The sequence below is a fragment of the Chelon labrosus genome (assembly GCF_963514085.1).
Source record: "Chelon labrosus genome assembly, chromosome: 19".
NCBI lineage: Eukaryota > Metazoa > Chordata > Actinopteri > Mugiliformes > Mugilidae > Chelon > Chelon labrosus.
In genome coordinates, this window is record NC_140352.1 from 13024377 (window position 1) to 13045321 (window position 20945).

At 38.6% G+C, this 20945-nt stretch overlaps 3 protein-coding genes across 4 annotated transcripts; 2 read left to right on the forward strand and 1 right to left on the reverse strand.

Moving 5' to 3' along the window:
- The first annotated feature begins 66 nt into the window (after positions 1 to 66).
- On the forward strand, positions 67 to 6123 carry pnpo (pyridoxamine 5'-phosphate oxidase). 2 transcript variants are annotated; one of them, XM_084567660.1, is made up of 8 exons: positions 67 to 755; positions 1712 to 1836; positions 1908 to 2007; positions 2759 to 2812; positions 2926 to 3054; positions 3130 to 3200; positions 3868 to 4036; positions 4277 to 6123. In XM_084567660.1, exons 1-7 carry the CDS (start codon positions 564 to 566, stop codon positions 4031 to 4033), a joined length of 837 nt encoding a protein of 278 aa, XP_084423786.1. In that variant the 5' UTR covers positions 67 to 563; the 3' UTR covers positions 4034 to 4036; positions 4277 to 6123. The 2 variants fall into 2 exon arrangements, with proteins under 2 accessions (XP_084423786.1, XP_084423785.1); XM_084567659.1 differs by having other exon boundaries at positions 3868 to 6123.
- A 424-nt stretch (positions 6124 to 6547) lies between these two features.
- Positions 6548 to 8521, reverse strand: prr15lb (proline rich 15 like b). The gene has a single exon (XM_084567015.1). It carries the CDS (start codon positions 7454 to 7456, stop codon positions 7154 to 7156), a length of 303 nt encoding a protein of 100 aa, XP_084423141.1. The 5' UTR covers positions 7457 to 8521; the 3' UTR covers positions 6548 to 7153.
- Positions 8522 to 13864: 5343 nt separating this feature from the next.
- On the forward strand, positions 13865 to 20667 carry cdk5rap3 (CDK5 regulatory subunit associated protein 3). Its single transcript, XM_084567930.1, has 14 exons — positions 13865 to 14172; positions 14449 to 14497; positions 14664 to 14795; positions 15171 to 15271; positions 15398 to 15446; positions 15641 to 15819; positions 15933 to 16069; positions 16179 to 16323; positions 16632 to 16739; positions 17794 to 17875; positions 17982 to 18070; positions 19183 to 19388; positions 20141 to 20312; positions 20499 to 20667. Exons 1-14 carry the CDS (start codon positions 14167 to 14169, stop codon positions 20562 to 20564), a joined length of 1521 nt encoding a protein of 506 aa, XP_084424056.1. The 5' UTR covers positions 13865 to 14166; the 3' UTR covers positions 20565 to 20667.
- Positions 20668 to 20945: the final 278 nt, after the last annotated feature.

The following is a 20945-nucleotide window of genomic DNA, read 5'->3' on the forward strand; positions in this document are numbered from 1 at the left end:
AGAACTGCGGAAGTCATTTCTAGAAACATATTTTTTTATCAGTTTATTTTCAGTATATACAAGGTGACACCTGGATTGTAATACATAGAATCATTCCCTATTTTTTGAATAGCTAAATCGATTGCATCAGTATTTAATGTCAGGTTTTATTCGATGTGTTGACGGTAAAGCCATGTTAAGTGTGTTGAAATAATTAGTTGTAATCTAGAGCCAAACAAATATGACATATTCTAGATATCTGACAGATTTATTTAAATTAGATATTTTGAGACAATAAACTATTTTTCTCACTCAGGTTGTACTTTTAACTCATATCACATGAACGCAGCATAACGTAACCACGTGATGTGTCTATGGTTGTCACCACTTCTTGGATTTTTTTTCCTCTAAATCCTTTTACAAGTACGCATAACCTCAAATGTATTCATCGCCGTGAAAATATGACTGTAGAAATATTTTAAAGTTGCATTGCACGTCAACACTTGGTCCAAAAGTCGCACGTTTGCATAACATTTTTACGTAAGGGGAGGTTGCGCCGTTACGTCAGTGTCGGTTTGACAAGCATGAGGCGCATACTCAGTGCGAATTTATTGAGACATATCTGTTTATTTGGTCGAAACCCCCCGGCTCATGCATCTCTGTCAGTGGGGCGACAAAGCGTTTTTGTCCTGAACGTTTGCAGAAGAAAATCCACGAGTGACAGCTCAAGCATGGACCTGAGTAACATGAGGAAGAAGTACAAAGGAGATGAGGAGGTGAGTGGGACTCAAAGCACTAGAGTTACCTGGACAAGAATGAATGTGGTGAGTCCTAAACCACTCTCCATTCTCCACTCTACGTTACTGCAAGGTCGTGATGGCACAAGTGCAGCGTGAGATGTTTAAATTCTGCACTGTTTACTGTTTCAATCTAACCTGTCTACACTGAAAACTATTTGTGATGCAGCTGCAGGAGCAGGCGGGTCCATGCATAATCTGAAGTGCATAATCTAACCCTATTTAATCAAGACTTCCTCCTTCGCTCTGTCAGTGAGTGTTCTGCATCAGGCAGAAATTAAACATGTGGTAGCTAGACAGCTGGCACACAGCATCTGCAAAACTCCAGCTCTTGCGGGGTGTTTTTGGTCTGCAGTGGTCAAGTGACAAGGTCATGGACAGTAAGGCTCACTGATACACGTAGGAGCCAAAGGCTTGTTAGTATGGAAAGATCCAACAGTTGAGATACTATAACGTTGCAAGGCGAAACCAGTTCAGGAATGGTTTGAGGAACACAACAAGTTCAAGGTGTTGACTTGGCCTACAAATTCCCCAGATCTCAATCCAGTCCAGCATCTGTAGGATGTTCTGGACAAACAAGGAGAATCCATGGAGGCCCCAATGCTCAATTTAAAGGATCTACTGCTAACATCTTGGTGCCAGAGACCACAGCACACTTTCAGAGGTCTAGAAGAGTCCATGCCTCAGTGGTTCAGGGCTGGTTTGGTGGTAAAACATACACAGTATTATGCAGGAGGTCATAATGTCATGGCTGATGGTAGTAGTTTACAAATATTTAGGGTTGACAAGTACTTAATCACTTTTACATTTTAATTAGTGCCATCTGCATCACTCCATGCAGTCTTTTGTTCCCCAGTGAAACAATGTGTTGTCATGTATACCAACCTGCCTTTAATTTGAACATTTTTTGTTTGTTTGTTTGTTTTTGTTCACAGTGCTTTGAGGAGAGTCAACTTGCGTCTCTGGACCCCATCAAGCAATTTGGAAACTGGTTTGACGAAGCCACAAAGTGTCCTGAGATCGGAGAGGCCAACGCCATGTGTATCGCCACTGCCACCAAGTAGGTAACGCAACCACCTGAGATGAAAAGTGTGAATTTATTTTCAATCTCATCTCTGCATCTCTGTTCAGGGACGGACGTCCGTCGGCCCGGATGGTTCTCCTGAAAGGTTACAGCGACGAAGGTTTCCGCTTCTTCACAAACTACGAGAGCAGAAAGGGTTCTGAGCTGGTTAGTAACCATCTATCTATCTGTCTGTCTCACACAGTTATTAGAATGTATTGGAAATTTAAAAGTCACGAAGACCCCCTGTAGTAGTTTTGCCATTCTGGAGAGCCTGCATAACTGTAAAGAATCATATTTCCTAGTTAAGATATGCTTTTGTCTTTTATAAAAGGAGAAAACATATCTATTTAGGAATTAAAACGTAAATCACGCAATTCAGTACTTTCCTTTTATTTAAATATGTTGTATTTAATGGTCTTTTTCTGCGTGAGTGTTTGTTTGAGCTACAGGGATTTATTTATTTTTATAAATCTTGAAGATTTTTCAGTTGATGTTGTTGAAAAAATTATTTATCGACAGTTTGGATTTGACCTGAAAGGATTTCTCGTTTAATCAAGTGGTGAATTGACAAATCAGAAACAAGTTAAACAACTTCTTAATCTTTTCAGTCCATGTCTGTGACTTCTTACATGTCAACATATTTGGATCAGTTCTAGGAAAATAGACTGAATAGAACTGTTATTTTGACAAAAGAAGATTTTATTTATATATATATAATAATTACTTAGTTTTTTATTCTTTGGATGTTGACATCCTTTTCAAATGCATTTAACCAATAGCGAAGTTGTTGTCATTGATGAATGATTAAGATCCGTGTGAAAACGTAGTTAATCCGTTCTCTGCAGCCTTAATCTGGGCGTTCACAACTACTGTTACTTATTGATTATCGACCACTCTGATCAGTTTCTTGTTTCAGGAGAGCAATCCGTACGCGTGCTTGGTCTTCTACTGGGAACCCCTTAACAGACAGGTGCAGCAACTTTCATGCTCTTATTCTTATCTTACATCTTACATTATTTTCTGCCTTGCTGTTCATAATTATTTGCAGTCTATAATGAATGTTGATTTGATTGTAATGAACAGATCCGTATTGAAGGCCTTGTGGAGCAGATTCCTTTCCAGAGCTCCTGCGACTACTTCCACTCTCGGCCTAAGAGCAGCCAGATTGGGGCTGTCGTGAGCCGACAAAGCACTCCTGTTCCTGACAGAAATGTAAGAACCAAAGATATACCGTCTTATAGGTAATGCATGAAATGTTGAAGGCTCACTGTAAACCATTTCTTTTAGTATCTAAGACAGAAAAATGCAGAACTGGAAGAGAAGTACAAGGACACCGACGTGCCTATGCCTGACTACTGGTAAGCATCATGTTTCTCTTTATGTTTTATCAACTTTTAAATTGACGCTGAAGTTCAAGACATGTTGCTATATTATTCACTGTCATGCACAGAGTTAGATGAGAAGATTGTCACCATCATCATATCTGTTAAATACTATGCTGCAGCCACCATAGTGTTAGCTTAGCACAAAGACTGGAAGAAGGGAAAAACAGCAAGCCTGGCTATCAACCTACCAGCATGTCGAAAACTCTCACATTTTCATGTTGAATCTTGTTTGTTTAGTTCATACAAAAAAATATACATGAAAAGGACAGTCTGTAGTTTTTCAGGTAGTTGTAGGAAATGGAAAGGCATAACTCAGAGATAAGTCAATTGGGAATATCAGTGTTTTATACATACACATCTATACAAATGAAAATGTGAGCCAACACGTCACCATTTGTGAACATTGATATTATCAAAAACACAGCAGAACTGAACAGCCAGGCTAACTGTTTCCTTCCATTTCCTGTCTGTATGCTAAGCTAAGCTAGCTGACTTCTTGGACTGCAGCTACATATTTACGGGAGAAAGGTGTCAGTCCTCTCATCTAATTCTCAGCAAGAAAGCAAATAGGCTGTATTACAAAAATGTCGCAACTACTCTTTAAGCTGTCTTTGTTTTTTAATGCTTTAACTACTAACAGGGGCGGCTACATCGTCAAGCCTTATTTGATCGAGTTCTGGCAGGGTCAGACCAACAGACTCCACGACCGCATCGTCTTCACCAAGCCCAAGGACGGGGAGTCCGAGCTGGGAGAGTTTCAGCACGCTGCCGAGGGAGGCTGGGTGTACCAGCGACTGTCCCCGTGAGATGTACGTCCACACACTGTGTCATGTGAAGAGAAACTTTATCTAGAATATGATTAAAAATGTATTGATTAAAAAAAAATTGCCATCTTTACCTCACTTGAAATAACATCTAAAGGTAGTGATGTAAACCATTTGGTGTTTGTTAAATGGGAGCTACTGTGTGTAGGATTTATCAATAAGCCAGTGTGTTGTCTGAACTGAACCTGAACTTGATTATACTGTGCAGCTTTACATTTTCCACAGGTTATGAAATGCAAACAGTGCACTGACGGATGCAGGAGAGCAAACTCCACCTGATCCGGTCCAACAGTGATTGACAGTGTAACGTCGGTTGTTAAACAGTGTCAGTGGTGGCCTTTAGGATGTAGAAATTGTCTTAATTGTTAAAAAGCACAATCAGGATTTAATTGTTTTTACATTTTTTGCTGGTCTGTAATTTCCTGATAAGTTCCAAGAAAGTTGTCTGTAATCTAGTCTACTAATAGTATGGAAAATAGAGACTGTTGTTGAAGTTTAGTTTGTTATATTGAGTATCTTGATTTACAGAAAATTTGCTTTAAAGGGGAACTACCGTTTTTTACAAACTGGACCTTATTTCTGGCATATAATACGATCGTTTACTCACCCATATAACTTTGGTGTTATTTTTAGTCCTTCGGGAAATATTTAGCTCCAGTGGAGCGCCACATATATCCATATAGTGGGAGTGATCAGGGCACCGAAACGCAGCCTCTAAATAACGCATTATCTGAAACCCTGGATGATGGCAACAGCTAACTCAACGGGGAATAGCACTAGCGTACAAAATATTGGTGAAATGAACGAGTATCGTGGAAGATACTGCGTTATTTAGAGGCTGCGTTTCGGTGCCCCAGTCACTCCCACTATATGGATATACGCAGATCTAAATTTCGTCCGAACGACTCCAAATAACACCAAAGTTATATGAGCGAGTAAACGATCGTATTTTAAGCCAGAAATAAGGTCCAGGTTGTAAAAAACGGTAGTTCCACTTTAAAAGCAGGGATCAGTTTAATAATAATAAATACATTCAGTGACCACTTTACAAGTTACAACTAGACAGCTGCAAATTGTTGGTGAGAGGTCTACTTTTATTACAATATCCTGTTTTGCTGATACTCTCACAGCGTTAAATAGGTGCAATATAGTGTTATAAACATGGTAAGTGGTGGTGGTGAACTGCACTGTTCATTTAAAAGTACATAAACGGTTCCAACTACGTCCATAAAAACTGGATAATATAAAGGCAGTAAATAGAGTAAACTCCACTGGTGTTCTTCAGAAATCCTTTAATATTTTGGCATGAAGCTACTGTTTATTGTTCCTTTTTTAAATAAATTTTAAGTTTGACTGTCTTTCAGTTACAGCTCAAAGTTAATGCATCACTTTCTGCTTAGGATATTATTATAAGAACATATTATGGAAAATAAGCGACCTGTAAAATGGTTTGCTGACTTGTATTCAATATGAACTGATTGCAGCAGTGACGGTGACTCCTGATATGTTCTACGAAGGTTGTCTAGAACTACAATATAACTGATAGGAAAATGGAGTTTTAAGTCTGTTGTGTTGTATCTTGATTTCAGTGGCCACATTATTAGGTACGCCTACATAGTTACCAACCTTTGCCAAACCCAGCATTATACAGTTTATAAAAACTGAATTTCCTGTGAATAAACAGCCATATTTCAGTTTCTTTCTTGGAACTTAAAGGTAAAATATGTGACGTCAAAAAAAAAAAAAAAAATTCATGTTGTCCAACTTAAATATGGATTTTGTTTCAGCAGTGACAGTGACTCCGACTGCCTTTTAATAATGAGATTAAAAGAGCCACTGATGTTAATTGTGCCATGTTGTGTGTCTCAGTGTTTGAGAATAAAACTTGAATAAACTCTGGAAAAAGAGAAACTAATAAAAGTTTAATTTGTGACTTGTGGACTGTGTGCATGTTTGGCCAGCAGATGTCAGTAGCACCACTGATGCGAAGATCAACAAAAAAACACTTAAAAGAGGAAATGTTTTCATGCACAAACAGCTGATCAGAGGATTTTTATGAATGACTAGAAGATGTGCGCTGGCAAAGTGTGGACTGACGAAAGGAACAGTATATAACTAAAAGGAGAAGTTCCCCATTGGGTGTCAAGTGTCAGTGTCTCCTTACTATCACCATGTCAACAAAACCGACCAACATGGGCTCCGGTGAAATAACAAACTGCTCACTAACCCGAGAGAAAGATCAGTAAACCTAAACCAGCCACCAGCCAACCAGTCCTGTCTGCAGAATCATGTACAGACAACTGTATATTTAACAAAAACAAAACCAAAAAATTACAGAAAAGATTTTATAAACACCTTTTTTTTTTGGTACATAAAATGGCCCCAAAAAGTGTTTGGACAGGTTAATACACAAAATCTTTGATAAACTGATATTTGATCCATAGAAAAAAAAAAAGACATACAGCTTTAACCAAAATATATAAATACAGTTGTCACATGAGTATAATCCATATTTTGCTAAACAAGTGTGCTGTCTTTCTTTCAAAATAATAACTGTGTTCCCGAAAACAATAAAATTCCTTCATTTTAAATGGTCCCTCTGTACTTTCTGTGGCCAACGTTTCAGAAAATAAAATCATGTCCCTATTTGCTCCCTATCATAAACATGTAATAAAACATTTTTTCACGTACGTACTGATTGTGCAAGACATAAAAAAGGAGAAAAAAACTCCATATATATAATAATAAAAATAAAAACATAAATTACAGTGATGTTATGCTTCAATCATGAGGTTTCCTTCATGTCAGTGATCATTTTTGAAGACATAAAACAACGGTGAGAGCACAAGAAAGTTAATGTTGTTAATTCATGTAGTTAATTTTTGTTAAGACCCCGCTCTGATCTTTCGGTTTCTAAAGGTTGTTTGCTGATAGCAGTTTGTTTGTTCAGGCATGAGTCCGTAGGTGCAGCATCTACCTGGGAGTGGTGCAGAGGAACGCACATGTACGGCAACGTGGTGGTGTTTCGGCCAGCTTCAAAGCTTTTAGAAGTGTGACACTGACATATGACACGTTTGTGATCCAGCATGTGTGCTCTGCGTGCTATTTGTCACCCTTCTTTTTATGATTCTGCTCTGCGAAAAGATTTGGGTTCTCGGCCAGCGTGCCACGAATCTTCTTCTTTTCCTTGAAGCGACCAGAGTGGGAGACCTTGACGTGGCGGCCCTTGGTGTTAGATTTATTAATCTTCTCCAGTTTGGCATTCAACTCACTGTCTTTGTGGTCTGGAGGATTACTGCCCGGGTGATCTATGTTCCCGGCATCTGCTGGGATTTCATACAGAACCTTAGATTCAGACTTCTTCTTCCGGGAGAAGGACAGCTTCCACCAGACTGTGTCAGCCATGGCACCAACGGAGACTGGGCAAACCTGCAGGGCCCAGAAGACACAGTTAGGACTGCAGAGAGAGTTACTAACAATAACCACATCTGATAGAAATTTAAAATTTTACTGAACACAAAATAATGCTTAATACTCAGTGTATTGTTCCAACATAGCTGGAAGCCAGACCTTGATCTTGTGTCAGAAAGTTAGTATGGAACCACTCCTTTGCAAACTGATTATGCTCTGGCAAAGATCTACCAGGCCAATCAAATAATTTAGTTGGGCTTTATCTGATGATGGACTGATTAGAATTGAGTCTGGGCAGGCTTACATAATTCAGATATCTGTCTGACCGTCGTGCAGAATCAAATATCTAGTTTTATTTGTCTTTGACAACACCTTTGAGCCTCACTTCAGACATTCAGGCACCTGTATGATATCATCAGTCAGCTGTAAGTTAGTTTTGCTCATCATTAACTGTGCGCTTATCCCTTTATTCCCCTACTAGTAATCCACATGCTCTGTATTTCGATTTTTTTGTCATGCCACTCTACCGTTTATCGCTGTGGTTGTGGCTTTCATCTTTCACTTGTGGTAGCTTCACCGAATCTGGAAATTACGTAGCTTGTATGTGACTATTTGGCTTTACAGTTCACCTTGTTGGGATTCTAGTTGCTACCTTCACCTTTTTTGTGTCCAGTGTAGCAGTTTATTGTAATCCCTGTATGTTGGACATCTGTTGAATGTATGTGAAGATTGACAAGATTGTTGCTAAGGCTCCTACGTGTTATGTCCCTCTGCACCCCCATTGGCCTTGCAGCGGCAGTGCTAGCATCCTTGGCTGGAGCGTGTGTTTAATTACCCCCATCTGCCAAACCTGAGGAGGTGTGGATGAAGTCGTGGCAGGAGAGGCCTGAAAGAAGACATCACCTTTCAGCTGCAGACACACGCCATGTCTCACGTGTCGCTTTTTTGCTTTATTTAAATGAACATTATATTTTGTGTAACTCTGCTGTCGTGTCTCCACTTTATGTTGCAGCCCTCAGGCCATTTCTGAGAAATATTCAGATGTTTTACTTAAGTAAAAGTAGCAGTAACACACTGAACATTAAAAAAAATACTCTATTACAAGTAAAACATGTGTATTTTAAACTTAAATGTTAAAAAAAAAAAATGATGTCTGCAATTAATACGGTGGAGTAAAACTAGAAATAATTTAAGGTTGCATATAGCTACAAATGCTCGTCGTTCCCTGTGTTAGTGTAATTAGAAAATTAGGTGTAAACATGATTTCTGCTGTTAGTCTGAGCTCATTTTGGACTTTTTACCGCGGCGTCACTCTGTCTTTGCTGTTCAAAAAGACAAATAACACTCTGTACTCTGCGCAGACCAGTTCTTAGAAAGCAGACAGCGACTACGTTTGGCTTCTTTCCCCCCGTGGCTCATCTTCGTGATTAGGAGGTGTAACCTAATGGGAGGGTAACACCTGACACTCTGCTCTCGGCTGATAAATTAATTATCGCCTGAAGGGGATCCTGTGTCCCTCTCATGTGATCTGATATGAAGGCAGGAAAAAAGGCTTTTGACTGATGAACAACAGCAACAACCTGGTCACCATACCAGTAAAATAAGTTCCTTATTACTGACTTAAACTGGTTAGTAATACACTGTTTGTAAAATGTCTGACTTAAATCACCTGATAACACACAGAAGACCTGGTTTGTTTTGCTCTTTTTAAATTGCGGTAACAATAAAGTCTCCTGAGGTGATGAATATCTAGAACTTAAATGTCATATATGTCATTAAAACACAACAGGCCTCTGTCTTAATGAGACTAGAGAGTGTGGCAGACTGGTTGCAGCATTGCTGTGCATCATTTGTGTTACTGAGCTGCAGCAGAGAGTTTTTAAAACAGGTTTTATAACATCATAAAATCAGCACCAAGGTCCGGATGTGGTCAGGCAGAAATATAAATGTGACGGTTTACTGTTGGTTTTACGACCAAATCCGCAACTTATAGTTTATTAGTTGCTTATTAGATGAGAGCAAATTAATCTGCAACCATTTTGACAATCAATTGATTGTTTTAGTCAGTTTTAAAGTAAAAATGCTAATATTTTAACAGTTCTGTGTTTTCAGACAGGAAAGCTTGCTGCCTTGTCACAGTAAACTGTATATTAATTATTCATTTTACAGGGTCTGGGTTCAAGACTGAACAGAAAACAGAAACAGAAACTGAAAATATCAAAAACATAAAGAAGAAAAATGTTGAAATTTCGAAACTTATACTGATACCACTGTATCAGTCGATACCACTGATGGTATCGACTGATGCCATCTGCTGCGACATTAAGTTTCAAAATTTCAACATTTTTCTTCTTTATGTTTTTGATATTTTCAGTTTCTGTCGATACCATCTGCAGAATTGTTCATATTTGCCCCACCTTTAAAAAATTTTCACAGGACCACTATAACAATATCTTTTTCTGACATATTAATATTAATTATATCCAAACTTAAATATATCCCGGACTTTAAACTGTAATTCTAGAATGGATGAAATGACGCTCATAAATACCATATTTTATGACAAAAGCAAACGATATCTCTTTTATGAGGGCTTTTATGAGAGCAAGTCCTCCTTTGGCGTGGTCATTTTATCATGTTGCACCCATGCAAATGAAGAGTCCCTGCCCTTTGCAGAACCCTCACCTTACTCTTATCTGAAACATGGGATGTTGGAACCTGGCACGAATATGTAGCTGTCAAAACACGGAGTACAACAAAATGTTTTATTTGAACTTCAGATCCTGCAGTTTAACCTTCTGGATCTAATGTTGCTTCTTGACCCAGTGTTGCTTGTTTCTGACCAGTTTGAGTGCAGACACTCAGGTAATATATTTTCTGACTAGGAAGCAGCTGCTGCAGCCATCTCACTCTTTTCCCTATTTTAATTCCAAGCACCAAATAAACTAAAGATATTTCCTGTTTTTCCTCATAATAACATTTGCTGACACGGATGCATTAATTATCTTAAAATGGACAGGCGGCCCCATTACAAACATTTACACAACATTTGCATCGTATTGTTGACTTTCCATGAAGCAGTTTCTGCAGAACTAAGCAGCACTTTCACGCCATGTTGAGCGAGTGATCATAACAGAACAATATGCACACATATTTCCTTTAGATTGCCCGTGTTTGACTTAGATGTGACCTTTGAGACAAAAACTCCTGTTGACACAAAGGAGGCCCTCCATAGTTCTTTTTAATAAGTTACCATGTATTCTGCTATGTGTGGGTGAGCCGCTCGGCAAAGCCTCAGAGATCACAGCAGGAAGGGAACACTGTGGCCACGTTTGGAAATCACTAACCAGCTGCAAAGGCTTTCAGCAACATAATGTTTGAGCTGCACAGGAAGGAGGCTCCAAGGGCACCGAGGACTCCGTTGCCTTCATAATTGAACTGAAGGTTCATTAGATTCTCAGGTTTCAGCCCTCGTGCCAGACTCACTGTTGACCCGTAACAGCAAAGTTGAAGGAGCTGATGAAGAGCCTTCTTCGGGGTGTTCTTTTGTCTGATGTTTATAATTATGCTAATTAGCATCAGTCAAAGTGTCGTAAATTTGTGTTATTGTTGGCTTTGTGGGCAATTAAAGCTCAAGGCTGGTTTTCTTTTAAACTTCAGGTGGTTGCAAAGTCCAAGCATGTTCAGTCGTGACTCACTCAGTGATTATTCTCTATGCTTTATTGCAGTTTCCTGTCCTGCTGGCAGAGTGAATGATTGTCTCGGAGGTTACAACATTTTCGTGATTATTCAATTCACACCATAAAAAACTCAACCAAAGGTTAATGTCTTTGTGAAAGTGAAATCATCGCCATTGTTCAGCTTTTACTTCACCTGTCCAAGTTTGTGTCTTCTAATGCTGTTTTTGTCTCTCAAAACCTCAAAATATGCTGTTTACGTCAACAAAACACATGAAATTCTGCCATTTGAAAAGCCCATAACATGTGTGGCATTTATCCACTGGAGAGTTCACCTTAGTCGACTACCAAAATAGAGTGTTTTGCAATTAATTAAAACAACTGCTGCTGCTGCTCAAACATCTTAAAGGTTGTTGGACCAGTGACAGCAATGTAAAAAATGATCCAGACTTTAATTTAATCCTGACAAAGTCTGACATGTTGCATTTCATGAATAGAGGCAAATGCTGCTAATATAAAACTCCAGCAACAGTTTGTGCAGTTTTAAGATGCACATGTTTTCTTACCTTGATGATGGGGACGTCGCTGGAGATACAGTATATGCAGATTCTGTCACATATGAAACTGTCCCGTCATGCTTACAAACTCTTCACCTCTTCTTTTAGTAGTATTTTTTGTTGTTGTTGTTGTTTTTTTAGTTCTTCTCCAACTCCTCAGGTGTACAGGTGCAGCATCTCTCTCCCTCTGTCTCTTACCTCGTCCCTCTGTACTCCGCTCTAGCACACACCCTCCTCAAACACACAGACACACACACACACACCTAGAGCCCGCCCATTAAGTGCACGACTGAGCAAATGTTGCAGCCATGTGATTTAGGGAGAAGCCAGTCCATATCAACATTACTGACATCAGGGTTAATGTGAACTTGAGAGGTGAGCAGCTTTCCAAACTGTAAATAAACCCCTTCTATCAGTCTTTATTCTTTTAATGTGGAATTTGGACACAGAATAAAGTCGCCTTTGTATAAGAATTTTTCCCTTTTTCAGTTACATAAGTCTTTACAGGGGAGAGACACGGAGAGAAAGGGCTGTTTTGCATGGCTTGTGTAAAATCACAGACAGTGAATGGATGATCGCTTTGCAAGTTTGGTCGCCATTCAAATTACCTGAAACTAGGTCACTTGAGGGACGCCACTGCTGCTGTACACGCAGGGATTTAAATACGGTGTTTTCATTTCTGTGCAGTTTGGAATTCACACGATGCCGAAACTGAAAGGGCATATGTAACCAAGCTGTACTCACGTGTGTGTGACATGCAGTGGTGGAAAGTACTGTACTTTTATGACAGCAGCATTTGTTTTCTTTTTACAAAGATAACATTAAGAACATATGACGTAAATGCTTATGGAATATTTTTTACATATTAAAGTAGTGTTCTCTAATTTTTAAAGGTGTGACAGCGACAGTGGCATCTAATTTAAGACACCATAGTCGGGCCCTTTGTTTTGTGTGAAGCTGCTAAACAAGCCCTTCCCTGACCAGCAACAACAGCAAACTGCTTGTGAAATATAAAATTCATATGCTTAATTATTGTTATCATTTATAAACACTATGGAAACAAATCACACCGTAATGTAGTTATCATGTAGATTAAACTCCTCCTGGGCATGAGTGAAGGCTGGTGTATAAGAAGATAGTTAATAACAGAATAGTAAAACACAGCTGTAACAATACAAAATATGTCTGAAAAGGGAAGCAAATAAAGTGCATTAATAAACTCTCCGGGATTTTTCTGAGATACGATTAAAAAATTACAACAAATATCAAGTTGCAAGTTCAATGTTCATTCATTCATTCATCTTCTATACCCGTTTAGTCCTGTTAAGGGTCACGGGGGTCTGCTGGAGCCTATCCCAGCTGTCATCGGGCGAGAGGCAGGGGTACACCCTGGACAGGTCGCCAGTCCATCGCAGGGCCACACACAGAGACAGACAACCATTCACACTCACACTTACGGCCAATTTAGAATCACCAATTAACCTAACCAGCATGTCTTTGGACAGTGGGAGGAAGCCGGAGTAGCCGGAGAGAACCCACGCAGACACAGGGAGAACATGCACACTCCACACAGAAATTCGAACCGGTGACCTTCTTGCTGTGAGGCATCAGTGCTAACCACCTCGCCACTGTGCCACCCTAAGTTCAATGGTGTCAAATGTAATTACTGTCACTGCATTTATTTATGGACTAAAAATAAATAAATGTTATAAGTATAAGTAAAAGTAATCACAAGAGGGATAGCAAGTTAACATGTCATGTTTATGTCATAGCAAGTTATAACATAACGTGATAAGTAATCACGGGAGGGAAGTTATCACATAATTACGTTGTAGAAAGTCATAAAGTTATAACATGATAACAGTTTATATTGGTGGATAGGTTGGTTTCGGGCGGAGGTGGTAACGTATCTTGTGATTTTTTTTGGCGTTTCATCCTTCCATACTTATGCAATCACTTGTTATATTCAATATTTTTAATATATTATTTTAATCAGTTGAAATTATTTCATAAAAACATGACTTAAATTTAACAGCAAATAGATTTATTATTATTATTATTATTATTATTATATTTTCTCCACGATTCCATTTATAAACGTAATAAAAGACGAAACATTCAAAGGATGCATACTTCTTATAAACACTGTATTAACAGTCTTAGGAGCAGACAGTGTGGCGCAGTTAAGTGACAACAGCGCCCTCTGGTGGTTAATTTAATAACTACACCAATCAGAAGCCAAGCCATTCACCAATCAGCTACAACCGTCAGCATAGTGACACACCATTGGTTAGTGGTTTCAGCGGACGTAACATCGCCTCATTCTATTGGCTCCACTTCTCTTAACGTGTCATAAACAGTGCAATCCGGATGGTGACTGTAATTCTTCATGTAAACGTTTCAAGTAATCGTATAATGACGATGTAAAATATTGGAAACGCTTAAAAAAAAAAAAAAAGGTGTATAAACAATGGAGGTAAGCCGAAACACACTTTCTCTGGCTCGGTTTTAATAACGAACGAGTCTGCGAGCTAACGCTAGCTAGCTACCACTCAAAGTCCAGTTATCTGAAACACTTTTCCAAAGCTTTAGCTAACATAATAGTTTGTCTACTGTTGTTAGATGACATTTCTTTATAGTGTCTGTTAAAGTTGCAAGTTTCATATGAATTGAGTATTTTCCTCTTGTACGTGTTAGAGCTTCAAAACTAGAAACTAGAAAAGTTTTAATGTTTATTGTTGTCTCATTTCAGCAGGACATTAAAAAACTTCCCATCGACATACAGACCAGTAAGCTTTTAGGTAAGACAAAATACACACATATAAAATATCTGTGTCTGTGTGCATGTGCATGTGTATGTGTATGTTTATACGAGCTGAAGTATAACCAGCTGTCACTGTCATGTTGCAACAGTTGATGACAAATTCTCAGATATTAATGACATTAAATCATTATGTGTTATTACAGACTGGCTGCTGGATCGACGACACTGTAATCTGAAATGGCAGACTACAGTAAAAGCAGTCAGAGAGAAGATCAATGCTGCCATCCAGGACATGCCGGAGAACGAGGAGATCAAGCAGCTTCTCTCTGGCTCCTGTAGGTCCCCTTACAGCTGCAGATCATGCATCTCATCTGTTATTGTTACTTAAAAGACATAAAAGACTGTTGCAACATATTTAACACAGATTTGAACATGTTTCTAACTCTGTCAAAAGCTCCTATATTTTAAAATTATATTACCTTTAACGTTAAAATATTGCTTATACTTGCCTTTCATTTTTTTCACATTTTATTTTGCAATAACAAAACAAAGTTATAATACACTTACTCTTCTCTTTATATTTACAGTAGCTCATTTAAATTATTCTTGTGCCTTACAAAACAAGCCATCAGCTATGTCATTTCCAGATGTCATCTTTATATGGTTTAAATTGGTGTCTTTTGTTGTGTTTCGTTTGTTTCCATGGAAAGATATCCACTACTTTCACTGCTTGAGGATAGTGGAGATCCTGAAGGGAACTGAGGCTTCCTCTAAGAACATCTTTGGCCGATATTCATCTCAGAGGATGAAGGTGAGAGGATTCAAAGAAGTTGCTATTGTCTGACTCACAGTAAGTTAGTTTGTGAGTTTGTCAGATTTTTGTGTGCGGTAAAACTACCAAACAATTGTTTTGAATATTCTGTCTTTGTTGTCACAGGACTGGCAGGAGATTGTCTCCCTTTATGAAGCAGATAACATCTATTTGGGTAAGTATAATGTCAGTATAATAATATCTGCACAGTTACCCTTTTGAAAAATGAAGAAAAAAAATGGTGAACCTGTAGATTTTGTTGGTGCTGTTATTTCTGCATGACTAGCACAGAAAACATCGTCCAGTGGAAGGAACTAAATAGTTGCATGTATGGAACACTTTAATAATTTAAAAAAATCTGTGTTCCAGCGGAGGTGGCCAGCTTGCTGATTAGAAATGTAAGCTATGAAGGCCCGGCTCTAAGGAAGCAGCTGGCCAAAGCCCAGCAGATGCAGCAGGAGCTGAGCAGACGGGAAACAGAATGCCAGAGCTCAGCCGCAGACCTGAGGGAACGATACTATGCTGCCTGCAAACAGTACGGCATCAGAGTAAGGCAATCACCAGGAAAATATTTAGACACATACACTCATACTCTCTGCATTTTACATTTTAGTGACGGGGTGATGAAGTGACTTCTGTTATATACGTTTTCCTCTGCCAGGGGGAAAATGTGGCTAGAGAGCTTCAGGCTCTGGTGAAAGACTTACCAGCCGTTCTTGAGGAAGTCGGGAAGGATGCAGCAAAGTTGGAAGAGCAAATCCAGCTTTACTCTGCTTTTACAAACTTTGTATGTGACTGGTGAGTACAAAAATCAGGACATAGCTTCTTATGTTTCAATATAAAACTGTATGTTCAGGCATCTAAATGATGAGGAAACCTCTTGAAATAAACATGTTGTTCTTCTTAGGTCTGAATCAGTCCTGCCCATGCTGACGTTTGTCCAGAAGAGAGGAAACACAACATTTTATGAGTGGAGAACGGGGAAAGTCCCCACAGTTGTTGAAAGGCCAGTTGTGGAGGAAGCACCATCTGATGCAGTCACAGATGACACGGTTAGTCTCACTATCTCTATATTATGAATAAAGAGCTATACAATACAAACTTCCTATTTTAATGTAGGTCAAGGCAGAATCAGTTTTTTCCAAAATCCCAATTTTTTGTTGTTGTACGGTTCATTTTTTTGAATCAAGACCTACATTAAACTGTCATTGTTATTAGACAGATTTCAGTGTGAAGATACTCCTTAATGCTGCCTCAGTGCTCATGTGGTGGATTAATGTTATTGAACAAACCATGTGCCAAACTTGTCTTTTCAAATGTCAACAGATATTTTGCATTGCCTGTGTTTTAAAATCATTAGATTGACTGGGGCGACTTTGGCAAAGGAACAGATGATTTGGGTGTGAGTTCAGGCATCACAGTTGAGGGTGGAATAGACTGGGGCATCAGTCTGGAGCCAAACTCTGAGGTAAGACAGCATTTTGATTCTTTTACATGGTTTGTGTTGACCTTTTATTCTATGTGTTTGAAGACTTTAACAACATAGTTATACCTTGTTTTCTATACATACTGTGTCAGTGAGTTCAAGACAAAGACTGTGAAACCGAGAAAATGGAAATGAAAATAAAAAAAATATATGCACTCATCCTGAGTTGGCTACCTGAACACCTGAACAACACATTTACTATTCAGATTGTGAAAACTAAGTAAAGTAAGTAAAGTCGAATGAAACAAGTTAAAACCGTTATGAAGTCTAATATATTTAATCGTGCATTTATTTTACCTCTTCTAAATGTACCTTTGCAACAACCCAAGACAAAGACAGATACTGTCCAGAGAATATTTTCTAAAAATCTGTTCGGAACGTTCACATCGACAGTAAATTTAAATAACTTAGTTTTTGTTGATGGAGAGCCATCTGACAGAGCTTCGAAACTTGGCATTCAAAAAGCACTTCTTTTCCTTAATTTATGCTCAAGGAGGTTTGCTTCTGCTTTGTTACTGCTGCACCATTTTCTGATTTACAAAATTACAGGACTAAGGACAGAACCACAAGGATCAAATGTCAGAACACGCGTTACAAGAAATTTGCGTTGACTCATCATCATGTTTACTTTGACAGTCTTAGTCATAATGGATAGCTACAATTAATAGATGAACTGTAGAAAAAGTAAAAAATAAAGGACCAAAATAGATCAAAATGTGTACAATTAACTGATTTTGCAAGGTGCTATTGCTCAACAGGAAAATGTCATGTTGATGTCTTTAAAAAAGCTAAAACTCTTGAGTAGATGACAGGAATACACTGCTGAATTAATTCAGAAATAGCACAAATACTGATAAACTGATAAGTGGTGAAATGGCTAAAACACGTAATACAGTTAACTAAAAGAATTTTTTTAATTGTCGAAATGTACAGCTTTTGATACAAGTGACTGGTGGTGAATGGTTTTTGTGTCAATCTTGCAGAAGCTGTGGAAGAATCTGTAGTAAACCTTTCCCTCTTTTGTCTCCCTCCTCAGGACACTGATGCAGGCGGTATTGACTGGGGCGAGAGTGAAGCAGCTCCCATTGTAATTGAAGTTGTAGATGCAGGAACAGACTGTAAGTAGTTTTTAAAAAAAAATCATCATTATGCTTCCAATCAAACAAGTCACACGCTCAGCTGTTGAAATTTCTGTTTTCTGAAGGCAGTTGTTTCATCCCGCAGGTCCTGAGGGTGTGGCAAGGGGTGAGGATGCTCTAAGTATACTGGAAAACTCTCAGTCTCGTGGCCAGTTCATCGATGAGCTAATGGAGGTAGTTGCCTAGTGTCAGATTACTCTTGTTAGACTGTACAGTATGTTCACTCGATATTTTAATATAACATACTGGTACGTGTGTTGGAGTGTGGAGAACATCTCCAGAACTGCAGCTCTTGTGGGGTGTTCCTGGTCTGCAGTGGTCAGCACCTATCAAAGGTAGTCCAAGGAAGGAAAACAGGTGAAACAGCGACTGGATCATTGATGTGTGTGAGGAGGGAAGCCCATTTGGTTCGATCCAACAGATAAGCTGCTATAGCTCACACTGCTGAAAAAAAAAATTATGCTAGTTCTGGTGGAGTCAGAACATACAGTGGATCACAGTTTGTTTTGTTTGGGGCCGTGTAGCTTCAGACCAATCAGGGTGTCCATGCTGACCCCTGTTGACTGATGAAAGCTCCTACAGTGGTTAAGCATCAGAAGTGGTTTGAATTTATGTCGGACAAGATCAGAAGATTATCAAAGGGTTCTTGAGGGACACTTACTTTCCAGTGTGTGACCAAAACGTACACATATGGAATAAATGACAACTGATTCCCAAGCTTGAGCCAGCGGAGTATCTATAGAATAAACTGGTATTTGCAGGAATCAAACTACCATCTGTGAAGAATTAAGAGCTACGAACTAGTTTGAGTGCAGTGATTGTCTCAAAATGGGTAATATTTAGGTTAAGGGTCATGTCATATTCATTTGCTTTGTTATTTAAAAAAGAAAAGAAAATCAAGAGCAATTTGCCTGTTTTAGTAAATATATAACAGAGAACAATGGATGCTAATTGCATTTGAAAGTTTGGGCTGATTAAAGAGAACAATGTTTGTTGTTTTTTTAATTGAATGGTACCAAATAATTTTGATCATGCATTTTTAAACCAGCTGCAGGTGAGATGGGACTGACTCATTCCTGCATAGAGTGGAAGAAGCTGGTGCTGGTTTTAAATTTCAGTATTTGAACTTCAGTTTTATTCTTGTCCAGCTGAAGTTTAAACTACTAGAATTACCAAGGTTTTGCAAAACGTAGAAGTGTAGATAATTGTGAAGTTTTTACATTTGTATTTCATCTTATTTGTGAATGAATTAGATTATGTGACTCTGGTTTGATTTGTTCCTGCAGCTGGAGGTGTTCTTAATGCAGCGCATAAGCGAGATGGGAGAGGAGGGAGACGTGGTAGCTATGAGCCAGTTCCAGCTCGCCCCCTCTGTCATCCAAAACCAAACCCGCAAACACATCCAGGAGATGCTGTCTGAGGTGCGGGACCTCCTGGGCCGGCTCACTTCTCTACGGATGCAGCACCTGTTCATGATCCAGGCCTCGCCACGGTACGCCTACCCATTAGCCCAGTGTAGCCATACTTTATTTTTATCAAAATATGAGTCTGGCAACACGCCTTTTGGATTTCATTAAGGGGCGTGTTTCAGCTGATGCAGAGAAAAAAAAACCTCTGCACGCTGATAGTTGTTGGATAGACCTCCAACTAATCAGAGCTGTTTTGTTGTCGACAAATTCAGCTTTAGGGCGCTCAGGTGTCATGTATGACTATGTCGCTGTTACTCTTCTGTCCATCAGCACATACAGCCTGCCCAAACGATTTGATTGGCCTGGCAGAGGTTATGTTGCAGGTTTAGTTATTTAGTTAATTAACTAAATTTTCTATCTAAGATTTGGATTAAAAGTCTTTTTTTGTGCTGTTTCATATATACATATATCATATCATATAAAAACTAGTAATAAATGCTACTGTTTACTAAATTATGGTACTTACATGAGACATAATTTATTTATTAAATGTTGTTTTATACATTTTTAATTAATCATCGGGTTTGTTGCATGAATTCTGTTTTTTAAATGTGTTCTTTCTTTTCTTGAATATAAAACTTCCTTTAAGATTAATAGATTTCAAATGAACCTTGAACTCTTGTAACAGTACATTTCATTTGGGATAAAATGTCTCATTAGTTTTTACACATTTTTAATACACATAATTCAATATAACTTGTGAAATACGACTTGGAAGTGAGTGGAAACCCTTTGCTCTGTCTTTCCCTCATTATTCTTCACTGTGTCCGTGTAGGTATGTTGAACGTGTGTCGGAGGTGCTGAGACAGAAGCTGAAGCAGGCAGACATTCTGGTGCTGAAAGGTGCCACGATGGCTGAGAAGAGGCAGGAAGCCCTAGAGGAGCAGTCCAGGCTGGAGCCTCGAGTTGACCTGCTGGCAGGACGCACCCGGGAACTCCAGAAACTGGTATTAGATTACTATATCCATTTATTTATGTTCACAGGGTTGGTACTTTCCCTGCTGACTCAAATGAGGAGGCTGCAAGAAGCCTCAAATTCTGAAACTCTTTATGTATATTAACTTATTTACATACAACACAGTGGTTTGCATGGAACACTCATCATTAATTATTCTAATTATTTGTTTTTGCAGATCGAAGCAGACATTTCAAAGCGATACCACAACAGGCCTGTCAACCTGATGGGAGTTATTATTTAGGGAACCTCAGACATTCGCTGTCTACAAAGAGAAATAAAAATTGGTATTTAATTCAAACTATGGTTGTTTTGTGATCTTTACATTTCACACAGGACATCTTGACAAAACAAGAAACTTTTAACATTTTACAAACCATTCAAAGCTTGTTATCATTACTGTTTTGGTGAATAAATAAATCTGTATAATCTCAATCTTGTTTTTTTTTGTTTTTTTTTCTGTCGTAGATTAATTAAATGCTGATGATGGTAAAAACATGTAGATGTTGAATGTGGTATATGAATAATAAAAGACCAGAAGAAACACTGAATAAATAGCTTGGACGCAAATATTATACAGTTTATCCCACTTAAATCTCTTTTAAAATGGGCTATTTATTATTCA